The sequence below is a fragment of the Papio anubis genome, chromosome 2 (assembly GCF_008728515.1).
Source record: "Papio anubis isolate 15944 chromosome 2, Panubis1.0, whole genome shotgun sequence".
NCBI classification, from domain to species: Eukaryota; Metazoa; Chordata; class Mammalia; order Primates; family Cercopithecidae; genus Papio; species Papio anubis.
The window spans coordinates 115,535,295-115,555,410 of record NC_044977.1 but is presented as its reverse complement, the minus strand read 5'-3'; the positions used below and the strand labels follow the sequence as shown (position 1 = coordinate 115,555,410).

At 34.6% G+C, this 20,116-nt stretch overlaps 1 protein-coding gene across 10 annotated transcripts in view; it reads left to right on the top strand.

The window, feature by feature from the left end:
- NAALADL2 (N-acetylated alpha-linked acidic dipeptidase like 2) overlaps positions 1-20,116 on the top strand; it is a 1,420,296-nt gene that overhangs the window by 919,112 nt on the left and 481,068 nt on the right. For all 10 annotated transcript variants that reach the window (XM_021933744.2, XM_021933739.2, XM_021933741.2 and 7 more), the window contains one exon: positions 14,815-14,965. In XM_021933744.2, the coding sequence (XP_021789436.1) occupies positions 14,815-14,965 (151 nt within the window). The remainder of the gene's footprint in view (positions 1-14,814; positions 14,966-20,116) is intronic.

Here is a 20,116-nt window from a genome sequence, read left to right as displayed (position 1 = left end):
GGTGAAATCCCGTCTTTACTTTAAAAAAAAAAAAAAAAAAGTATCCATGTGTGGTGGCACATGCCTCTAGTCCTAGCTACTCGGGAGACTGAGGCAGGAGAATCGCTTAAACCCGTGAGGAGGAGGTTGCAGTGAACCAAGATCGTGCCACTGTACTCCAACCTGTAACTCTAGAGCTTCTCAGAGATACTATATAGGACTATTCTAGAATCATCACTCCTTAATCCAACTTTGTATCCAAGGAATATTTCTTTCTGAAAATGAAGCCATTCCATATGGAACCTACAGATTTCTCAGACTTGTGGTAGGCCCACTGTGATCTCAGTCTGAATCCTCATATACGAGAACTGGAAATGCAAAGACAGGAAGATTTGCTCGCTTTTTGCCCAATAGTATACTCTTAATTCCTGTTAAGGTTATTTTTCCATTTTAAAATGTGTTTAAAACCAGTATTCTATTGTCACTATTAAGAGATCCATAACCATAGAAAAGTCAGAACCCCTCCCAGGATGACAATTTATTAAATTTAAAAATATATATACAAATAAGAAAATTAAGGAGTCATCTTAAAAATCCCCTGTAGTAGTTGTTACAATTAAATAAGTCAAGTCTTTGGGAATGTCCTTTTTAAAAGTACTAGTTCAATTAGAAAAATAAGTTATAATGAAATTTAATAGTAGTTCTATACCTGTTTAAATTTTTAAATGTTAATGTATGTTATATATGGTGCAGTCCTAGTAGGTATATGTATAGAAATTGAGAATAATAAAAACAAAGGTGTCCAGAATATTCTTATACCCTTGAATATTTTGAGACATAAATATGAAACGTGCAATCAGCTGTGAACATTTGAAAATATAACAAAATTACAAAAGATTCAGAGGCATATACTTCTTTAACAATGTAAGCATTTATTTTGTCTTTGTCTATGAGCAATTCAATTATTTTGTTTCTGAAATAAATTAAGTAAAGCTTATTGAGTCTGATCAGCCCTTGTTTCCAGGGAATTGCAGTTCAATTTCATTTTTAATTAGAATTGAACATGGTGGATTTCTTAGCACTGGTAAGCAAGATCTAGCAATAAAATATGTACTTAATTTGTATTAAGTTTCTCAAATTTAGTGTAAAGAGTGAGTAATATGTCTGGTTAATATTTAAACACCTCACAATGTTCTGTTGTAGAAGTTTCCATTTATAAAAGCTGCTGTTCTATAACAAATTGCTTTCACTTTCAAATAAACCTGTTATCACAACACAAGCAAAATGTATTCAATTAAAAGAGAAAACAAAGTATAGTAATTATTTACTCCCACTTGATGTGCAGAGTAACTTGTAAAGATTCTACAAATGCATATGAAGGGTAGATATGCTGGTTTAACATCATTTTTGCTTAAATATTATTGTTTTAATCAGGTTTAGATATGTTCATGTGGGATAGACATTTTTATAGAGAAAACTATTTTTTATGAAAGAAGAGAGACATACTTGCCATTATGATAAACCCACATGGAAACAAGCTGTGCACCGTAAGATCAGTTGTGCTGATTTTTTTCTCTTTCAGCTTTTCACACCTATTTCTGTTCTGTGTCTTGTTTGCTCAATATCTCTCTAATGTTGTTCATCACATTGGGAATACTTGAGAGCTGTACATCTAAGTATCTGTTTTCATCACTTCTGTGCATTCAGACGTTAAACTGGGTATGTTCTCTTCCTAGCATCCTGTCTTAATACAGTATCAAAGCAATGGAAAGGAGGTGGGGGATTGAGGGTGCGGAGGGACTTGTGGTAGATGCCTAAGTCACCTGGGATACAGTCCATTGAAATAATACTCGGAACTCTAAACCGTTAGATGTCTGTGATGAGAAATGTAGCATGTGGGTTTAACAGTGAATGTCTTGTTCAAAAGGTAAGTTAGAGTCAGAATGGACTTTTGTTGTCTTATCTCTTTAAATAATATCTAGCATTTGAATGACAATATACATGTGGGTAACTTATTTATTCACCCCAGATGGAATAGGGATGCCTTTCTGGACTAGGGAAGTGGAATCTCTAACTTTGACCTCTGATGGGTTTGTACTGTTAAAAGATTTTATCAATTTCTGCCTGACAGGATTGCAAAGGCAACTGGTAATCTATAAACTATACAGACAAGTGATATGCACTCTGACCCTTCTTTGCCAACGTAAAACTTTCTAATTAGTGAAATTCTTTCTGTTCTTAATTGAATTCTTTACATGAACTAGGCATCCGATTTGCTCCCTGATAAAAGAAGCTAGCAATAATTCATGGGCATATATATGAATCCCTGAGCATGCCTAGGAGTGAAAATATCCCTTAGCTGTGTCTGTACCCATCCTATATAATTATACAATTAAATACGTTAATTTCAAGAGGGGTTGAGAAATTACATCTCTGTGAAGTAGATTGCTTCTTTTTTAATGAAGAAAAAATGAATAATAAAGTAACAAAGTTATTTCCCTGATTGGTAAGGAAAATTTAATAAACCATTTATATATTTTTTTTCTTTTTTTGAGACGGCCCAGTCTGGAGTGGAATGGTACAATCTCAACTCACAGTAACCTCCGCTTCCCGGGTTCAAGTGATTCTCCTACCTCAGCCTCCTGAGTAGCTGGGATTACAGGCTCACACCACCAAGTCCAGCTAATTTTTGTATTTTTAGTAGAGACAGGATTTTACCATGTTGGCCAGGCTGGTCTCAAACTCTTGACCTCAGGTAATCCACCTGCCTTGGCCTACCAAAGTCCTGGGATCACAGGCATGAGCCACTGCACCCAGCCCATTATCCTATGTTTAAAAGACAAGCAATAAATTATAAAAGTGTAAAAAAAAAATAATGTGGTTTAAAAAAAAATTACAGAAGAACTGGAAGACCTTAGGACTCATGGTTCTTCCAATCTAACAAACAATGAAAAACTAAGCCTGGTAATATATGAATGACAACAGAAGAGCAGCTTAAAGTTATATGAATATTGACTTTAGAAAATAAACTCATGCAATTTTGTTATTTTTATATCAAGAAACTTTTTTTTTCAGGATAACTGTTTTTTTCAGCTTCCCTGACACACCTCTCCCTAACTTAGACAAATGCAAAGAAATCACATACCCTCAATTCTCAATCTTGTTTCCCCCTTCCTCTTCTTTATCATAACCACCAACATAAATACATTGATTAATAATAAAATAAGGAGGAAAAAATGACTTGCATGTTATGTAGCTTCTGAAAATCTAAAGGTAACATATTACCTCCTTTGGATCTGCTAGTCAGTTTGTGTGTTTGGCAGGGCAAATGTCATCCATTTTTATGAATGAACTTCAGAGCTTTCCAATGTCATGCCCTGCGTGTCTCTCCTAATGGCTGGTTCAGGACAAGACCCTTATTTTTAGTCCAGTGTTTTTTCATCTGCTAATGTTGCTGGCAGGCCAAACAAAAGAAAAACAATTAGACAAATTCACAACGTACTACTAGTAGCTTATAATATCGTATGGAACTTGCAAACAGTGTAAGATTTGAAGTTTTTATGATAAAATTTCAAAAGTGATTTGACATATGCCTTTAATGATAATATTCTTTTGATTTCTTTCCTCATACATTCCTTTTATACCCACCAGCCTTGAAGAAGAATTATCTATAAACATTTATTTAAAGCAAATACTGCCAAAAGCTGACTTTATTGTTTTCTTTATCTTCATAGGATGATTCATAATGCTATAAATTGCAAAGACATTGAACATCAAATATACATTTAGTCACCATTTTTTTCTTTTATATATAAGAAAATTGGAAGCTCAGTTTAGTATTTCAGTTATAAAGACAATTTTGAAGGCAGTAAAAATAGAAGTATTACATGTTGATTCTTATACACATTGACAAATCAGAAAATTATGTATGTCACTAAACCTAACCAATAGCTAATTTCTGGTATTTTATTACCTTTAGAGATATTTTATTCTTATTAGTTATTATCTATGAGTTTCTCTCCCATTTATTATGTCTTTATTATATATACTCTTAGTTAAGAATATTGGTAGCTTAATAAAAAATTTAAATATAGTAAATTTTCACAGACTAAATGATGAAGAACTCTATACTTTTTATTTGGTCTTGCTTATTCAATGAAAAAAAATCTATAATCCCAGAGGTTCATGCATGTCACTATATGGGGTCATTTTTTATCTCCTCACCCCCATCTCTTCCTCTCTGTCTCATACAATTACATACATAAGCACTAAAAATAAATAGTAAGTTGGTAAATCAGAAACTTACTGTCTTTATGACTTAATTTCTAACATATAGTACTAATATTATTTTCTGTTCCTTTTGAATATAATTTGTTTGGTTCAAAAGCAGCAGCATGTCTACAGATGAAAAAAAAAGTGCTTGCAGTTGATAATATTAACAATATATTTACTAATAAGGTTTGTATGTTTTCCCCCCAATATTGGCTATGAGGAGTGGAATCATGTTAGGAAATTTATTAAAGATGAATGCTCTTTATTCTTTTCAGTTCATAAACCACCTTAACAGGGGAAAGACCCTGTGCCACTGTGTTTTCAGTTCCTTGGATACTTCTTTCTGAAAATAAAAGAAATTAGGAAAATACTTTCTGGTCCCCACTCTGGAATAATATACTCAATCTAGAACATGGATTTTTTTTTTTTTTTTTTTTTTTTTTTTTTTTTAAGATTGGGCTTCTTCCACGCCACAACCATTGCAAAAATTGCCAAATAACATTATATGAATTTTAAAAAGAAATCTATACAGTTGCATTGTTATTTTTCATTATTTGGAAGCAATGTGACTTAATGGGGGAAAAGTACAGGAACATACCATATGAAGACACATTTCTGCCCATTCATTTCCAGTCTGAAATCTATTATCTATGTGGTCTTGATCTTGTGATCCTTACATCATGGTTGCTTCATTTGTAAAATAAGAATAATTTCACAGTGTTATTATGAGGCCACAATGGAAAATTAGTTTAAGGTGGAATCAGTATATCTTATGAAACAGGAAATGCTCCCTTCCTTCCTCCCTTACCCCCACTCTTTCCTCCCTTCTTCCCTCCCTCCCTTTGTCCCTTCCTCCCTTCCTCCCTCCCCCCTTCCTTCCTTCCTTCCTTCCTTCCTCCTTCCTGAATTATGATGAAAGCTGAAGATTATATTCAGAACTCTGCAGCAGCCCTAACTTTCTAAATAACTTCAAGTTTCTTTTTTTCCTTTACAAAAGCAGGAGGTCATTGCTTCTTATTAATCTTGCTAGAATTATTTAAATAAATTTAGATACATCAAGTAAAGCAATTTGAAATCCCAATTAAAGGTGTTCAGTGAATTCGAAGAAGAATGATGTGATTATGCCTTGGATATACTCAGTCTGATTACAGTGAATTTTCCTTAATCATAATAGTCTTTTTTTTTTTTAACTAACAAAGGAAAATGAGTATATTTCTGAAATATAATGGAATCTTACAAGCGTTTTTAGTGACATTCTTACAACACAATACATAAGTAAAGGGCCAGATGGCAAATCTATTAATAGAAAAACAATCTGTAAAATAAAGGATAACATAATATTTGAGCTTCAGAAGTAAAAATATCTGCTTTAGAAGTGATTATATATTATGTGTCCAATATTTTTATTTTTCACATATGCCAGACCTATTTAATTTGAATAAATAAGAATGTACTATGAGATATCAGGTTCATGTTTTTTAAGTTTATTTTTATGTTATTATATTTATGAAATTTTAATCTAAAATGTCCCAATCTATTGTTTCTATACACATTAATCCCCATGACAGGGCTTTGCAAAAATCCAGGTCTTTTTTTTTTTTTTTTAACAATGTAAATAAACAGACGTATAACTCTTACAGTATTGATTTCAGTGTCTTCTTAGAAAGCAGGTCACAGTAAGAAGCATCTGATGTGCTTTATAAATTCACCCTTTAGCCAGTCTATTTGTAAGGGATGGATGTATAATTAAAAGGAAAGACATACTTTAGTGAAAAGATTACCAGACTTGAATTCGGAAAACTCAAGTTTGATTCCTGCCATTACCACTTGTTAGCTCTGACCCTGGGCCATTCCCTTAACCTACATGAAGCACAATTTCAGTGACTGGATAAAGAGAACTATAATAGCTTATATCAAATGATCTAAGTAAAAATCAACAAATAAGAGATAGTGCCTGGCACATAGGCGATACACAGTTAAGTACTTGATAATTCGACCTAAAGTTGACTCAAAGACCTAGATTGTAACCACAATAATGTTTCCAAATCTTTGTATAGTTTGGCAGATATTTGCCTTATGTGGGTTTATTAGTTTCTAGGGCTGCTATAGCAAAATACCATAGACTGGGCGACTTAAACTACAAAAAAATTATTTCCTCACAGTTTGGAGTCAAGTCCAAGATCAAAGGCTGGTAGGTTTGGTTTCTCCTAAGGTCTTTCTCCTAGGCTCAGTGTGTCCTCGTATGGCCTTTTGATTCTGTGCCAACGCATCTCTGTTGTCTCTTCTTTTGCTTCTGAGTACCTGAGTCATATTGCGTTGGGGCCCACCCATTTGACCTCATTTAACCTTAATTACTTCTGTAAAGGTCCTATTTCCAAATACAGTCATGTTCTGAAATATACTAGAGGTTAGGACTTCAACATATGCATTTTGAGGGAACACAATTCAGTCCGTAACAGTGAGACTTAAATGTTTCCGTAAAACTAAGGTCTTGTTTTTTTTACGTATTCACTCTTCTTATCTACACGAAGATTCAGAAAGCTTTTCTAGCAATAGAGGCCAGGTGAACTTTCCTCATGCTGGACCAATGTTTTGAAGAAGCTAAATGATGGGGAAAAAAAAATACAAGCTTTTTCCTTTGGTTCTTGATATCCAGGTGGTAGTTCAGGATGCCATATATTCTGACCAGCAAAAGTAAAAAGATCAAGATAACATTTTAGTGGCTCAAAAGGATGAGTAGACAATTTAGGAGCATCTGTGAATGGATGAAATCCTACCAGTGGAATTCAACTACTATTCCCTTGCTAGACACTGTGAATAAGTAGACTGCCCAAATGACAATAGCAGCATCCTCCTTCCGGACGAGAAAATATGTTTTGGTTAAAAGCAACAATAGAGGTTAATAAGAAGAGAAGTTGGGTAGTAGGAATCAGAAAAGTGGGTCGGGCACGGTGGCTCACACCTGTAATCCCAGCACTTTGGGAGGCCGAGGCAAGCGGATCATGAGGTCAGGAGATCAAGACCATCCTGGCTAACATGGTGAAACCACGTGTCTACTAAAAATAGAAAATTAGCCGGGAGTGGTGGCGCACCTGTAGTTCCAGCTGCTCGGAAGGCTGAGGCAGGAGAATTGTTTGAACCCGGGAGGCGGAGGCTGCAGTGAGCCAAGATTGTGCCACTGCACTCCAGCCTGTGCAACAGAGCGAGACTTTGTCTCAAAAATATATATATATAAAAAAAGAAAAGTGAAAAGTGTCCTTTCTCTCTTACTTTCCTGGCATTAATTTTCCTTGAATAACAAAATGTTACTGCCATGGCCTGCCCATATATTGCTAGTACTGTTTATTTCAGAGCTGATTATTTGGCAATTCATAGGACCTATAGGTTTATATACTATACATCAAAAGAATGTGTTAGTATGGTGCCCTGCAAGAAATATGGATTCAGCCACCTTACAGTTGGCCAAAAATATTTTATTTATAAAAATATGTCTGCAAGATAAAATTACGCATTCAAACTTCATTGGGCTAGTCTCCGCCACTTTCTTCATCTCTACTCTTAGATAACAAAACAAAACAAAAATCAAAATAAAATAAACCTATTTTTATTTATATATTTTTACAGAAGGATAAAGAGAGAGCATAGCACATTTAATTAAATGTATTGTGTATCAAATTTCAAGAATAAGCTGGCTTAATACTTACCTTCACATTCTAACTATATATATATATATGAAAGAGAGAGGCTATACATACTGTGAAATAGTTTTGAAAAGTAAAATTAGCATTTTCTAGTATAATATGTGTATATAGTTCTAACTATATATGTAATTATATATATATCTAACTATATATCTAACTATATATATCTAACTATATATTATATATAGTTAGATCAGATGCCACAACAAAATATGTTGTATAAGTTTTCTTGCCAGTAGGTGTTAGCAGTCAAGCAAAATAGCATTCATGTAATACACTTGTACCATATACATTATTTTTTTCATTCATTCATTACTGGATACATATCATAATTTATTCATCAACTCGACAACAATAGAAATATTATTTTGTGCTAGGCACTCTATGAGGCATTGGGTAGAAAACATGAAGCTATAAGGTTTCTGCTTCAAGCCAGTCACAATCTAGTGCCACTGAAGTTACCTACCAAATCCTTTTTAATTGCTGGGAAGAAAAACAAAATGCACTTTCACTTGGTGCACTGTGGGCATACAAATACTTCCAATGATGCATTCTTTGTTATTGCTGGTGATGGAGCTATAATGTAGCTTGATGGGAGTTGACTGACCTTGTGTATAGAAACTGAAAAGTGTCACAGGATGACTATGGACTATTTCTCAGTTGCTAGTCTAGCACCCTATATCAGGTGCCTATGTTGCTCATGTTGGGATGTTAGCACCTATGAAAACCTGGACAAGGATTACATTGAGTTAAGCACTTAGTGGTTCTTTGAGCTAAATAAGAGAGGGTGGAGGCGTATGTAAAGGAGGTTTGTTTAATGATACCTATATTCATTGAAAATGTAATTTGAAATATATATGTATATTTTTAAGGAAGAATCATTAACTATGGAAGGATTAGTAATTATCAGTAATGGACATTTTGAATAAAAATGTTAATAAATTTATGTAATATTTAACTTCTCTCCTGGGAATAAAATACTTTTTGAAGAACTTCTAGGGTAGAAATATTCCCACTATAAACAGAATGTTGAAAGCTGTGTTAACAGTGTTCATTTAACCCTACATGATTATGCAATTGTCATATACATGCAGCAGCATATTTTAGGATATAAATACTGTGAAATAGTTTTGAAAAATAAAATTAGCATTTTCCAGTATAATATTAAATTAGAGCTGAAAAGGAAGAAAGGAATAGTTTATTTACTCGGAAGAATTTTAATGTGTAGATTCTAAATATTTCAGTTTTCTTTATATTGTGGCTAAAAGAAGTTAAATGCAAAATTAAAATATTCATACTATATATTCTCATAAACCACATCATAACACTATTTTAAGGCTTTTTTAACAATAGAAATCTTGGTGATTTTGGGGGAGAATATATTCCTCACCAATAGTTTAAAAGTAGATTTCATATATGGCCCTATATTTTAAAATGCAATTAGTGTGTCTTTATAAACATTTAACAAAATCATTGGGTTAGACGACATGGTTTTTCATTTAGAGCAGAAAGGATCTTTGGGAACAATATAATTCAATCTTTGCATTCTGTGGATGATGAAACCAAGGCATAGAAAATTTATATAAGTTGTCACATAGCTATTTAGTGTCAAGGTTGGAACCAAATTTCTGAATTGCTTTCCATACTAATGATTTTTTACCTCTCTTGGTTATGGTTGATATATTTTCAAGTAACAGAAGCCTTGTCAAAGAAAGGGAGGAAAATCTTACCCAGTTCAACTAAAGGGAGTACAGCGGAACCTGGAGTCTGTGCACAGTATTCCCTCTTTTGCCCACACTCATCTACATTTTCTCTGACTGTCTGCTCCTTTTTTGTACACAGTTTCCGTCAAAAGGCTCATAGTTTCTAAACCCTGAGCAAGGTGGTTACGTGGTTGAGCATGGCAAAGGACCCCCCAGCCTATCACATATAGATATTTGAGAGAGAGAAGTCAGGGATAGTTGAAGTTCAACGTCAGGAAATCTTGGCCTAAGACTTGACCCCATTTTTCAGGAATTAGACCTCCATGTAGTCATCATTCTATATCTTAAGCTATCTCAAACCAGAAGAGGTAGTGAGCAGGACTAAAAACTTTTGCGTGTGCCAAGGGACAACCTTCCACCAGCTGAAGCAGATATCCCAGAGACAGTAGGCTTCACCCCTTTTATGCAGGCTTGTCTTTGAATGTATTTTTAAAAATACAATCCTTCCAGAGTAGCATATTTTTTCTAAACATTTTAGACAACCCCAACCTCAGCATGTTCAAAATGTAGTTAACAATGCAGAGGAACACTTCTCATTTGGTTTGGTTTAGGCATTGTCTTTTTTTTTTTTTTTTTTTTTTGCCGACTTCACTGGAAATCCAAAAATAGATAATTTCTGAAATTAAGTGTCTTTATTTCTAAATGAAGAGCTCTAAGATGGCCAGTGACAGATGGTGCCAGGGACCAAATTTGACAAACATTGAACAGGTGTTTCTACCTCAGGTCAAACCATTGCCGGCAGACAATGGAAGAGGGAGCTAAATCACATATTGGGCTCTATCCCTTCAGGGCTGTGGGTGAGTAATCAACTCTAGCCAAAAATAGTGTATGATTATACCCTGTTGCTTCATTACAGGCCATCAGCTATAGACAAATTCATATTCTATATTGATTATAAAAGGGGTCAAAACATATTACCAAATATACTCAGAAGAGACACAACTGGCCATTCTAGCATATTCTTTTTGACTTAGATCTAAAACACTAGGTTTCATGAACATTAAACAGTGAAATAGTTATTGTACTTACCTTTACAGAAGGAATTTTTGAGGTAATTTTGACTATCCCACTAAAGGAGGATTAGCACATTAACAACAACAACAACAACAACAAGACAAAGAAAATGTGGATTCCCACATCCCTTTCTTCTGCTTGTGGAAGCATCACTCATAGAACCACTTTTGTAATGATCCTGAACCTGGCCTCACAATCCCTCCCTAGACAGCTGTTCTTTCCCAGTTAATTGGAGGTAGCACTCAAGATGGGAATTTTGGGCCATCCCGCTGGTAAACTGAACTTCCTTAGCTGTTCACAGACCTTGTCCTACTTCTCTCCATATCCCAATTCCAATGTTTTACTTTCAAAAAAGTGACAACCAATATGTTGTTGTGGATGGATAAGTGGCCAGAAATCTTAAAAATAGTTTTTCACAAGCAAGTAATTCTCAAAAAAAATATGCAAATAGCCAGAGTCATACAGAAATAGGTTTACCTTGACTTGTAATTAAAGCATGTGTTTTTGGCAAATTATTTTTGGGTACCTTGGTAAATATTGCTTAAAAAGAAATAATATTAATTGTTGGTGAGAGTGAAGGGAAGCAAAACCATATATAGCTAGTAAGACTATAACTTATTAAATCCTCTAAAGGGAAAATAGCTTATCAAAAATCATAAAAATGAATGATTTGACCTGGGAATTCTACCTGTGGAAATTTATTTCATGAAAATAGATATTTTTGCAGAGATTTTGCTACAAGCATGTTTATTGCATATAATATTGAAAAATTAGAAATTAAAGAGTTTAAAATTATTGTAATTAACAAATTAACAATTAACAATTGTTATACGACCAACAGTCAGGGATTGGTTAAATAACATTTATGACTGTCTATATAGTAGTATTTATATTAGATATATGTATATTTAACGGTATATGGTGATTTAAATTATATAAAATTGTATTTATCAACATAAACAAATTTTTTTTTTTGGGGCGAAGTCGCTGTATCACAGGCTGCGGTGCGTGGCGCGATCTCGGCTCACTGCAAGCTCATGCCGGGTTCCGCCATTCTCTCCGCCTCAGCCTCCGAGGAGTAGCTGGGACTACGAGCCGCCACCCGCCCGGCTAGTTTTTGTATTTTAGTAGAGGCAGAGGTTTCCATGGCCTGGGATGGTCGATCTGACCTGCGTAGATCCACCATGCGACCTCCAAGTGCGGATTACAGGCTTGGTATTACGGCGACAAATGTTTATTATATACTGATAAGCAAATGAAAAGAGATTGCAAAGAAGCATTTATGATGTGGTTTTACTTTGTTAGTGTATGTATGTATGTTCATAAACCCAAGTAAAAGGGTCTAGACACCCCAACAAGTTAACATTAACTATTTCTTGACAGATAAAATGATGGGACTTTTTTTTTTCCCTTTGCCTACATGTTTTTCTCTGTAATGATCACGAATTGTTTTAGTAATAAAAGGTAATTTTTTAATATTTAGAAACTTGCTGTCCAGGGAAGCTTTTTTTTTTATTTGTTTCCCTCAAAAAACTTTTATTAATTTTTATTTATTTAAAAAGTTATACAGAATACTGAAAGAAGATATAAAAATGAACAAGTACTAGTCCCATCTACAGAATGCCACTCTTAACATTTTGCAGTAGGTACATTCATTTATTTACAGATTTTTTGTTGTTTATTGAGGCATATTTTACATACAGTAAAATTTACCATTTTAAGGTGATGTGTGTATGATGTATGATAAATGTGACAACCACTACAATCAAGATACAGAATATTTCCATCACCCTCAAAATTGCTTCCTCACCTTTGTGAGGAGGTCTCCCCAGCCGCTCTCTAACAATCACTGATCTGATTTCTGTTCTTAGGGTTTCAACTTTTCAAGAATATCATGAACATAGAATTGTACAGGAAGCAGCTTTCTTAATCTGGCTTCTTTCATTTAGCATGATGCTTTTGAGATTCATCCATGTTTCCCTTTTAATTGCTGAGTTATAGTCTATTATATTTTATATATTATTCTATAGTAAGCAAACATTCGAAATCATTCGATTGATTATTCTTTTCAAAAATAACTATTTCTGCATGTAAACATTAAACCCCCCCTCCCCTACATGGGTGGGGGTGAGGATTTGAAGAGTAAGTCTTAAATGTGGCCCTGTCATTCACACATTCTTTGCTCCTTTTCCTTTTCTCATTCCCCATTTTTCCTTAATTTCTTCCCTCCTTTCTACTAAAACACTGAGGGGAAAATAATGACAAAAGTCTGATATGAGTGGTTGTTATAGAAGACAACTGAGTCATTTCTGTTTTACTTAGATTCTCAGTGTTAGTTTATTTAATCATAAAAGCAATGTATGCTGTTCATTACACCAAAAATTGGAAGAGGATTTTTAAAGGACTAGAAAAAAATGACATTATTGTGGCATACTTAAATTCTATATCTGTTTCTATTTTTGGCACATTGTTTTAAAATCATGCTATATATGCAATTATGTTTTATTTTTCCTAATAGGAGGGCTTCCCAAATATTTTCTAGGGGCTCTCCTTTCTTTAAGAATTGCTGGGCAGGGCGCGGTGGCTCACACCTGTAATCCCGGCCCTTTGGGAGGCTGAGGCGGGAGTATCATTTGGGGTCAGGAATTTGAGACCAGCCTGGCCAACATGGTGAAAGCCCGTATCTACTAACAATACAAAAATTAGCCATGCATGGTAGTGCACGCCTGTAATCCCAACTACTTGGGAGTCTGAGGCAGGAGAATGACTTCAACTTGGGAGGTGGAGGTTGTGGTGAGTCAAGATTGCACCACTGCAATCCAGAGTGGGCGGCAGAGCGAGACTGTGTTTCAAAAAATAAAAATAAAAATAGTTGTTGTGCCTAGCCTGCATCTGTCTCATTCATTCTCTCATTTAGCAATACTCTTGAAAACCTGCTAAGTGCAAGGTGTACAATGATAGAGAAGATAAGCACAATCCCTGTCCTCAGCGAGTGGGTGCTGCCTTGCTTACTCCACTGCAAAAGTCAATAAGCAACATAAGCAGTAACTGGGGAGTGAAGTATGGGTGTTAACTAAAGTCACACAATGAGCAGTGACTGCCTGTATTGAATATGACCTTTAGTCATATTCTCTTTATTATCTCTATGTTCTCTAATTACTTTTCCTCTCTCATGAAAAACTAATAGAATTAGCAAATCATGATTATTGCTTTCATATCAGGTAGATCATACTAACATGACTAAAATGAATAAGATCTTTACAAAAAAAATCAATTTAAAGAGTTAAAACAAAAAGAAACTCGGTATATTGTCAAGTTCGTCCGTTCCATCATACTTATCTATTGTGTACTTACCAAAGAACAGAGAGGAATCTTTACATTAAATATGTCTCAAATGACAGGGTCTATTTTCAAAACATTTAATGACAGGGGCAGGACAAGGGCTGATCTTTCATAAGGAGACCCCCATCAGGTTACATGTAAATTTTTCAGTTGCTATATCTGGGAGATCTGGCTGGTACCTCCAGGCAGAGACCAAGATGACTAGTATACCGGGAGCTGTCAGGAGGTTCACGACAGTGGCTATTTTCTAAACAGTGTGACAGTATTTCAACATTTTAATGACTGGTGTGACAGGCTCAACTCTGGAAAAAAATATGTTACAATACTTCAGGTGATTTCTGCTTTAGGGAAAGGCATAATGGTCACAACAACTCTCCTTTTAAAAGAAGAACCTTGTGTGTGGTAGATCCTCTATTAATCCAAAAAAGTAGAAAGTTAAAATCCACTTAGTAAAGAATCAGACAGTGAGGAATTCCATGAATAGACAATTGAAATAAAATATAGACATTATAGCAATGCTGGTAGAGATAGAGAAAAACCCGAGAAATAGAAAAGAGGGGGAAAAAAGGCCAGTAGAAAAATCTTCTGGGCTTGATAGAAATCTGAAATATCTGCTTATTTTAAAAGAAAAAAAAAAAAACAGGAAAAAGAGTAATCTTATCATAGCCACATTGGCAAAATGGCACAATATGAACTTTTACTGTGCATGATAATATTTTTAATAGCTTGCTTCCCTCTTTTAGCTTTCCTTATTGGAAAAGGCTGGATTTGGAGGTGTTCTTCTGTATATTGATCCTTGTGATTTGCCAAAGACTGTGAATCCTAGCCATGATACCTTCATGGTGTCACTGAATCCGGGAGGAGACCCTTCTACGCCTGGTTACCCAAGTGTTGGTAAGTTTGTTGTTCATCATTATTATACTTGTAAGTTAGCATTACAAGTTTGCAATTTATAAGTAAATGCTACCTATCGGGAATAGTGATGTCAAATAATTCTTATCATCCCATCTTATTTTTTAAAAAAGCAATTTATTTTTCATATTCTCAAAATTATAGACTATCAATTTGTTGGTATAAATTGGATTTATACTATAATGTATTTTTATCTCAACAAATTACAGTATGAACAGATAGAAATGTATTTTATGTTTTATTGTGGATTGACTGATAAGACAAATTAACACCAGGGGTGGTAGGCACTCCAGGTAAGCCAATGGCGTGTACAAATACCCAGGAGCATGAAATGTCTGCTGCTTTGGTGCAGCTGTAATAACTTTCAGTCCTGGGTCTAGAGGTACCCATGATCAAGTTAGGTGAGTAAAGTAGTAAGAAAAGATGCTAGAGAAGAATGGATTTAATATGCTTTTCTGACTGTCTTAAGAGAAGGGACCTCATTGTTTTGGCCATCACTGGAAGTATAGAGATGGCTACTTTGCAGCAAATATCTTTCTTTTTCCTAGATAGCTGTGTTCATGCTAGTAGGGATCATGTGGAAGAGAGAAAACAACTGTGATTTTGGCAGATGCTCACCGCATCATTGAATTTCTGTCCAATGTGTCATTGGCGAATATTCTGTTCATTCAACTTGGCTGAGGAAAAAGCTCTTTGAATCTTCTTCCAGGGTGATACTGACCCATTAACCATGACCCTTCAGTCAATAATTAAACTGATCCAAAAAGTATGTAATTATTAATGTGTTCTGCCAATATTTTTCCCCCAAAAAGATCACAAAAGAATTTACTAGTTCTCTTACTCAAATCCAGCTGCCTATTCTCTCATTGTTAACTTTACCAATTAATTAGCACCTTTTTCCAAGAAGGAAGCAAATTGAATCACATATGAGAATTATAACCTATGAATTTTGTTGCATCTACTGATTATTGATTTTTCTTCTATATGCTACAAAAGTATTCCTTTAATAATCCATGTAAAATTACTCTGAGATCTCCCTGATCTGTACTTTGTGCAGTCCCATGTCTTAGCATTACAATTTTAAATTAGAATTAGTAGGCATCTATGTACAATTTCTAGACATCACCCAAAACACCAGTCAGCTCTCTCATTTGCAAATACACTCACTGTTCTGCATTGTAATTGCTCAGCTTCAGGAAGCTGCGTTTGGCAGTTAACTCACTGTGGCAAGTCAATGGGCTGCAGTGCTACCAGAGAGAGGCTCTGTATGAGTGCTCTATCTTAAGCTGATAAGTTGTTCAGTTGGCACCATTACTCAGCATTTTCTTGCCCCGGGTCATTTCATAAATGCAGAATTCAGTCATGGGTAGCAAGTGTTGGTCAGAGTTGTAAGAAGTTTCAACATGCTTTTTTTCTACTTTTTATTCTAAAATAATCTAAACTTCCTAAAATGGTTGCAAGTTTAGTATGTATAGAATCTCTGAAATGGTTTTATTCTGCCATCACCTTAACAAATAGCGTCTGGCTTCTTTTTATCCATGCTAATGTTCTTATCAAACAGCAGCACCCTTACTTTCTTCTCGTAAACATACTTTTTCATTCTTTACATGACAAGGTTGCAATTTTCCAAATTTTTCTGTTCTACTTCTCTTTTAATTAAAAATTCCATTTAAAAACATTTTTCACTTCTTTCATTTTACTGTAAACAGTCAAAAGAAGCCACGTAGCACCTTGAACACTTTGCTGCTTAGATATATTCTTCTGCCAGATAACTTAGTTTATTGTTTTTAAATTCTACCTTCCATAAAGCCCTAGGTCATGGACACAATTCAGTCAAATCCGTTGTCACTTTATAACAACGATGTCCTTTATTTACTTCAGTTTCCAGTACATTGTTCCTCATTTCTGCCTGAGACTTTATCAGAATGGCCGTTACTGTCCATCTTTCTATTAACATTCTGGTCATGACCATTTAAGTAATATCTAGGAAGATACAGGCTTCCCTACAACTCTTGTCTTTTTTTTAAAGACCTCACCAGAATTGCTGTTAATAATCCTACATTTGCTGTTAATAATCCTAGATTTGCTTACAACGATTTAGGCTTTTTCTGGCCTGTTCCTTTTAAGTTCTTCCAGCCTCTACCCATTATCCATTTCCAAAGCTGCTTCCATGTTTCTAGGAATTTGTTATAGCAAAAACCACACTTCTGGTTTCAATTTTCTTAGTCCATTCTGTGTTGCTATCATGGAGTACCTGAAACTGAGTAATTTTTTAAAAGCAGATATTTGTTTCTTACAGTTCAGGAGGCTGGTCCGTCCAAGGTCTAGGGGCTCACATCTGGCAAGGGCTTTAATCAGTTCATCCAGTGGTGGAAGGCAGAATGGTGAGAGAGTGAGCATCCATGAGAGCAAGAAAGGGCCAAACTCACTTTTATAGCATGCCCCTCAAAATAACGAGCCTACTCTCATGATAACAACATTAATACATGCGTGAGAACACTTTATGATCCAATCGCCTCTAAAAGCTCGCACCTTTCAACATGGTTGAACATGTGTTTCATGTGTTTCCAACACATGACCTGTGGGGTCCACATCCAAATCATAGGAAATGGTTATTAGAGGGACTAATCTAAAACTAACTTTTTTCAATTTAAGAACTTTGTTTTATTCACCAATTTAAGGGTGATAAGCTGTAAAGAAGTAATTTAGAACAACCCAAAATACAAGGAGGTAGTTTTTAACTTTGTTTGTTTGGTTTTCAATATAAACAAAGTAAACACAGTCATTTAATGAACATTCCATATGCCTCATCCAGCTTTATTGACTGTCTACCTTTCTATCATTTTTGTTTTTTATCTGTACATTCCCTCACATCCCAACAACATCAGTATTTTTCAAGGTAAAATTTACATAAATTAAAATCCAGCACGCATACATGTAGGAGAAATTCAATGATGGGTAACTCAGGGTTGTTAGAACTTAGCTCTTATATAATATCTTAAGAAAATATAAAGATATTTAGAATAAATATATAGAGAAGTAACAAGACAAAGGAAAAGAGATTTAGCCTTTCAGGGGTAGCGAACTATAGGAAGATAAATATATGGGTGGAAATTAATAAAGATAAAAGTTTTGTTTGAGTAAGGTTTGTTACGTAGTTCCTTTCCTCTGCCCCTCTGGGTTAATAAGAGTCTCCATTAAAAGTCTAACCCTGACTTTTTGTAAATTGCAGGGGAGGCAGAGAGGGTTTTGTAAGGCACTGGGAGCATCTTCTGTTTCTCAGTTATCTTCAGCTCAAAGTAATCTTTATGCTAAAGTGACATATTTGCGGGTGGCATATTCTGACCCCCTATGACTGGTTTCACCAACTTGCTATAAGCATTTCAACTACACTAAACTATGATCCAAACAAATCTGATTTCCTAGGACCATATATTTCTGGAATTCTAAGAGACTTTAGTGTTTATAGAGCAAATATCAATTCTCAATTTAGAAGCACAAGAATCCTGCATTTTAACCAAAGACTCAGGTAAATGGGGCAACTGATATTTACATATCTAGTCATAATTATAATCCCAGTGATAGGTTGCAGTTGGAGTTGTATTTGGCCTAAAATCATAAATAAGCTACGTGGGGTAAGACCCAAAACAAACAGAAAATCAGAAAGATACGAGGTAAGCATAAAAATAAGAAAGTAAGAAATATGTATCTTTAAGGAGTATTCCCTTTGGTCTATGTTGAAACACGGAAAAGAAAACCCTTTCCGAATTTCTAAGTGGTAAGATTGTCTGAAATCTGAAGAACTGAAAATAGTGTTAGGAATAACAAATCCTTTCTTCCATATACTTTCTTTAATAATTTATCTTCTGAATTCTGTGTTGGCTACAGTGTTGATTTTAATTTTACTAACACCTCCAGGTAACTGGTAATCTGTTTACTACCGGTTAATTGTTTGTCTTGACTTAGACTTGAATTTCATTATATACCATTTTCAGAAATCCATCCTGATTTAAAGCTTTGTATCTATGTCCCTCTCTCTGGTTTTCTGCTACAATCTTTTTTTTTTTCCTTTTTATTTGTTTTAAATTCTGGAGAGAAAAGTCTTTTCAGTGGTTCTATTCTACTGAAATGTATCAAATGAAACAGTTTATTTAATATTCCCAGTGTTACAATTCAGTGGATCTCTGTGTTGTTTATCTACTGTCTGTTCAACATCACCCCTGCCAAACAAAACTATTCAAAGAATAAAGAGTATCACTGTAATTTGTGACAAGTCATCACCAGGTGTTCCTGGTCCAGTTACCTGGACAAATACCGAAAGACTGACTTGAGTTGGCACTAAATCAACTGAGACAATGTTGAACCATTTCCTGACTAGAATGGCAGAAAATATAAGTATGTGCCTAGTTGTCAAAGCAAAGTGTTAGATATTCACAGCATGAAATGCCTTGTCACTTGGTTGGGGAAAATAGTGTCTGAATTCTTACTATTTCACTGTAAGTGCCTGGTGGTTCTCATACGTGCTGTGCAGGCTTCAGATTTACATGTAATATTATTCAACTTGATTCTTAGAACCACTTGTGGAGTGGCTCATTGTTAAGCAGCAAAATTTTTCTGAAAGTTTATTCATAACGTGTTGAAGAGATTGTTTAAATTCAAACTGCTCCTTTAGAAAGTCTAAATTTTGTTTTGAAAAATAATTTGGGTGACATAAGTTCTCTTGCCTCCCCAGAGGGAAATTTACAATTGATTGTTTGAATGTCTAGGATTATAGTCTACAGAGAACATTTTTGAGTGGTTATTGTTCATAAAAAAATCAGTGTGCCATATACTAAATTCATCATTTAGAATGTTTTTTACTTATTATTATATTGGGGGCACTTTACTTTAAATTAAACATGTACTCAATCAATAGAGACAATCAGTTTGTTTTGTTTAAGAACTAAAGTTTCCACAAAAATCTATGATGAATTCTGAGAATGATAAAATCACTGCAAAAAAAAAAAAAAAAGATTTACCAATATTTCTCTCGTAATGAATATAGAAGCTATTGAAACAACAATATGATTAGTTTAAAAATTGTGTAGCACTTTTTATTTTTTACCTTGTGTGGCTGCTTCAACAAGACAGTAG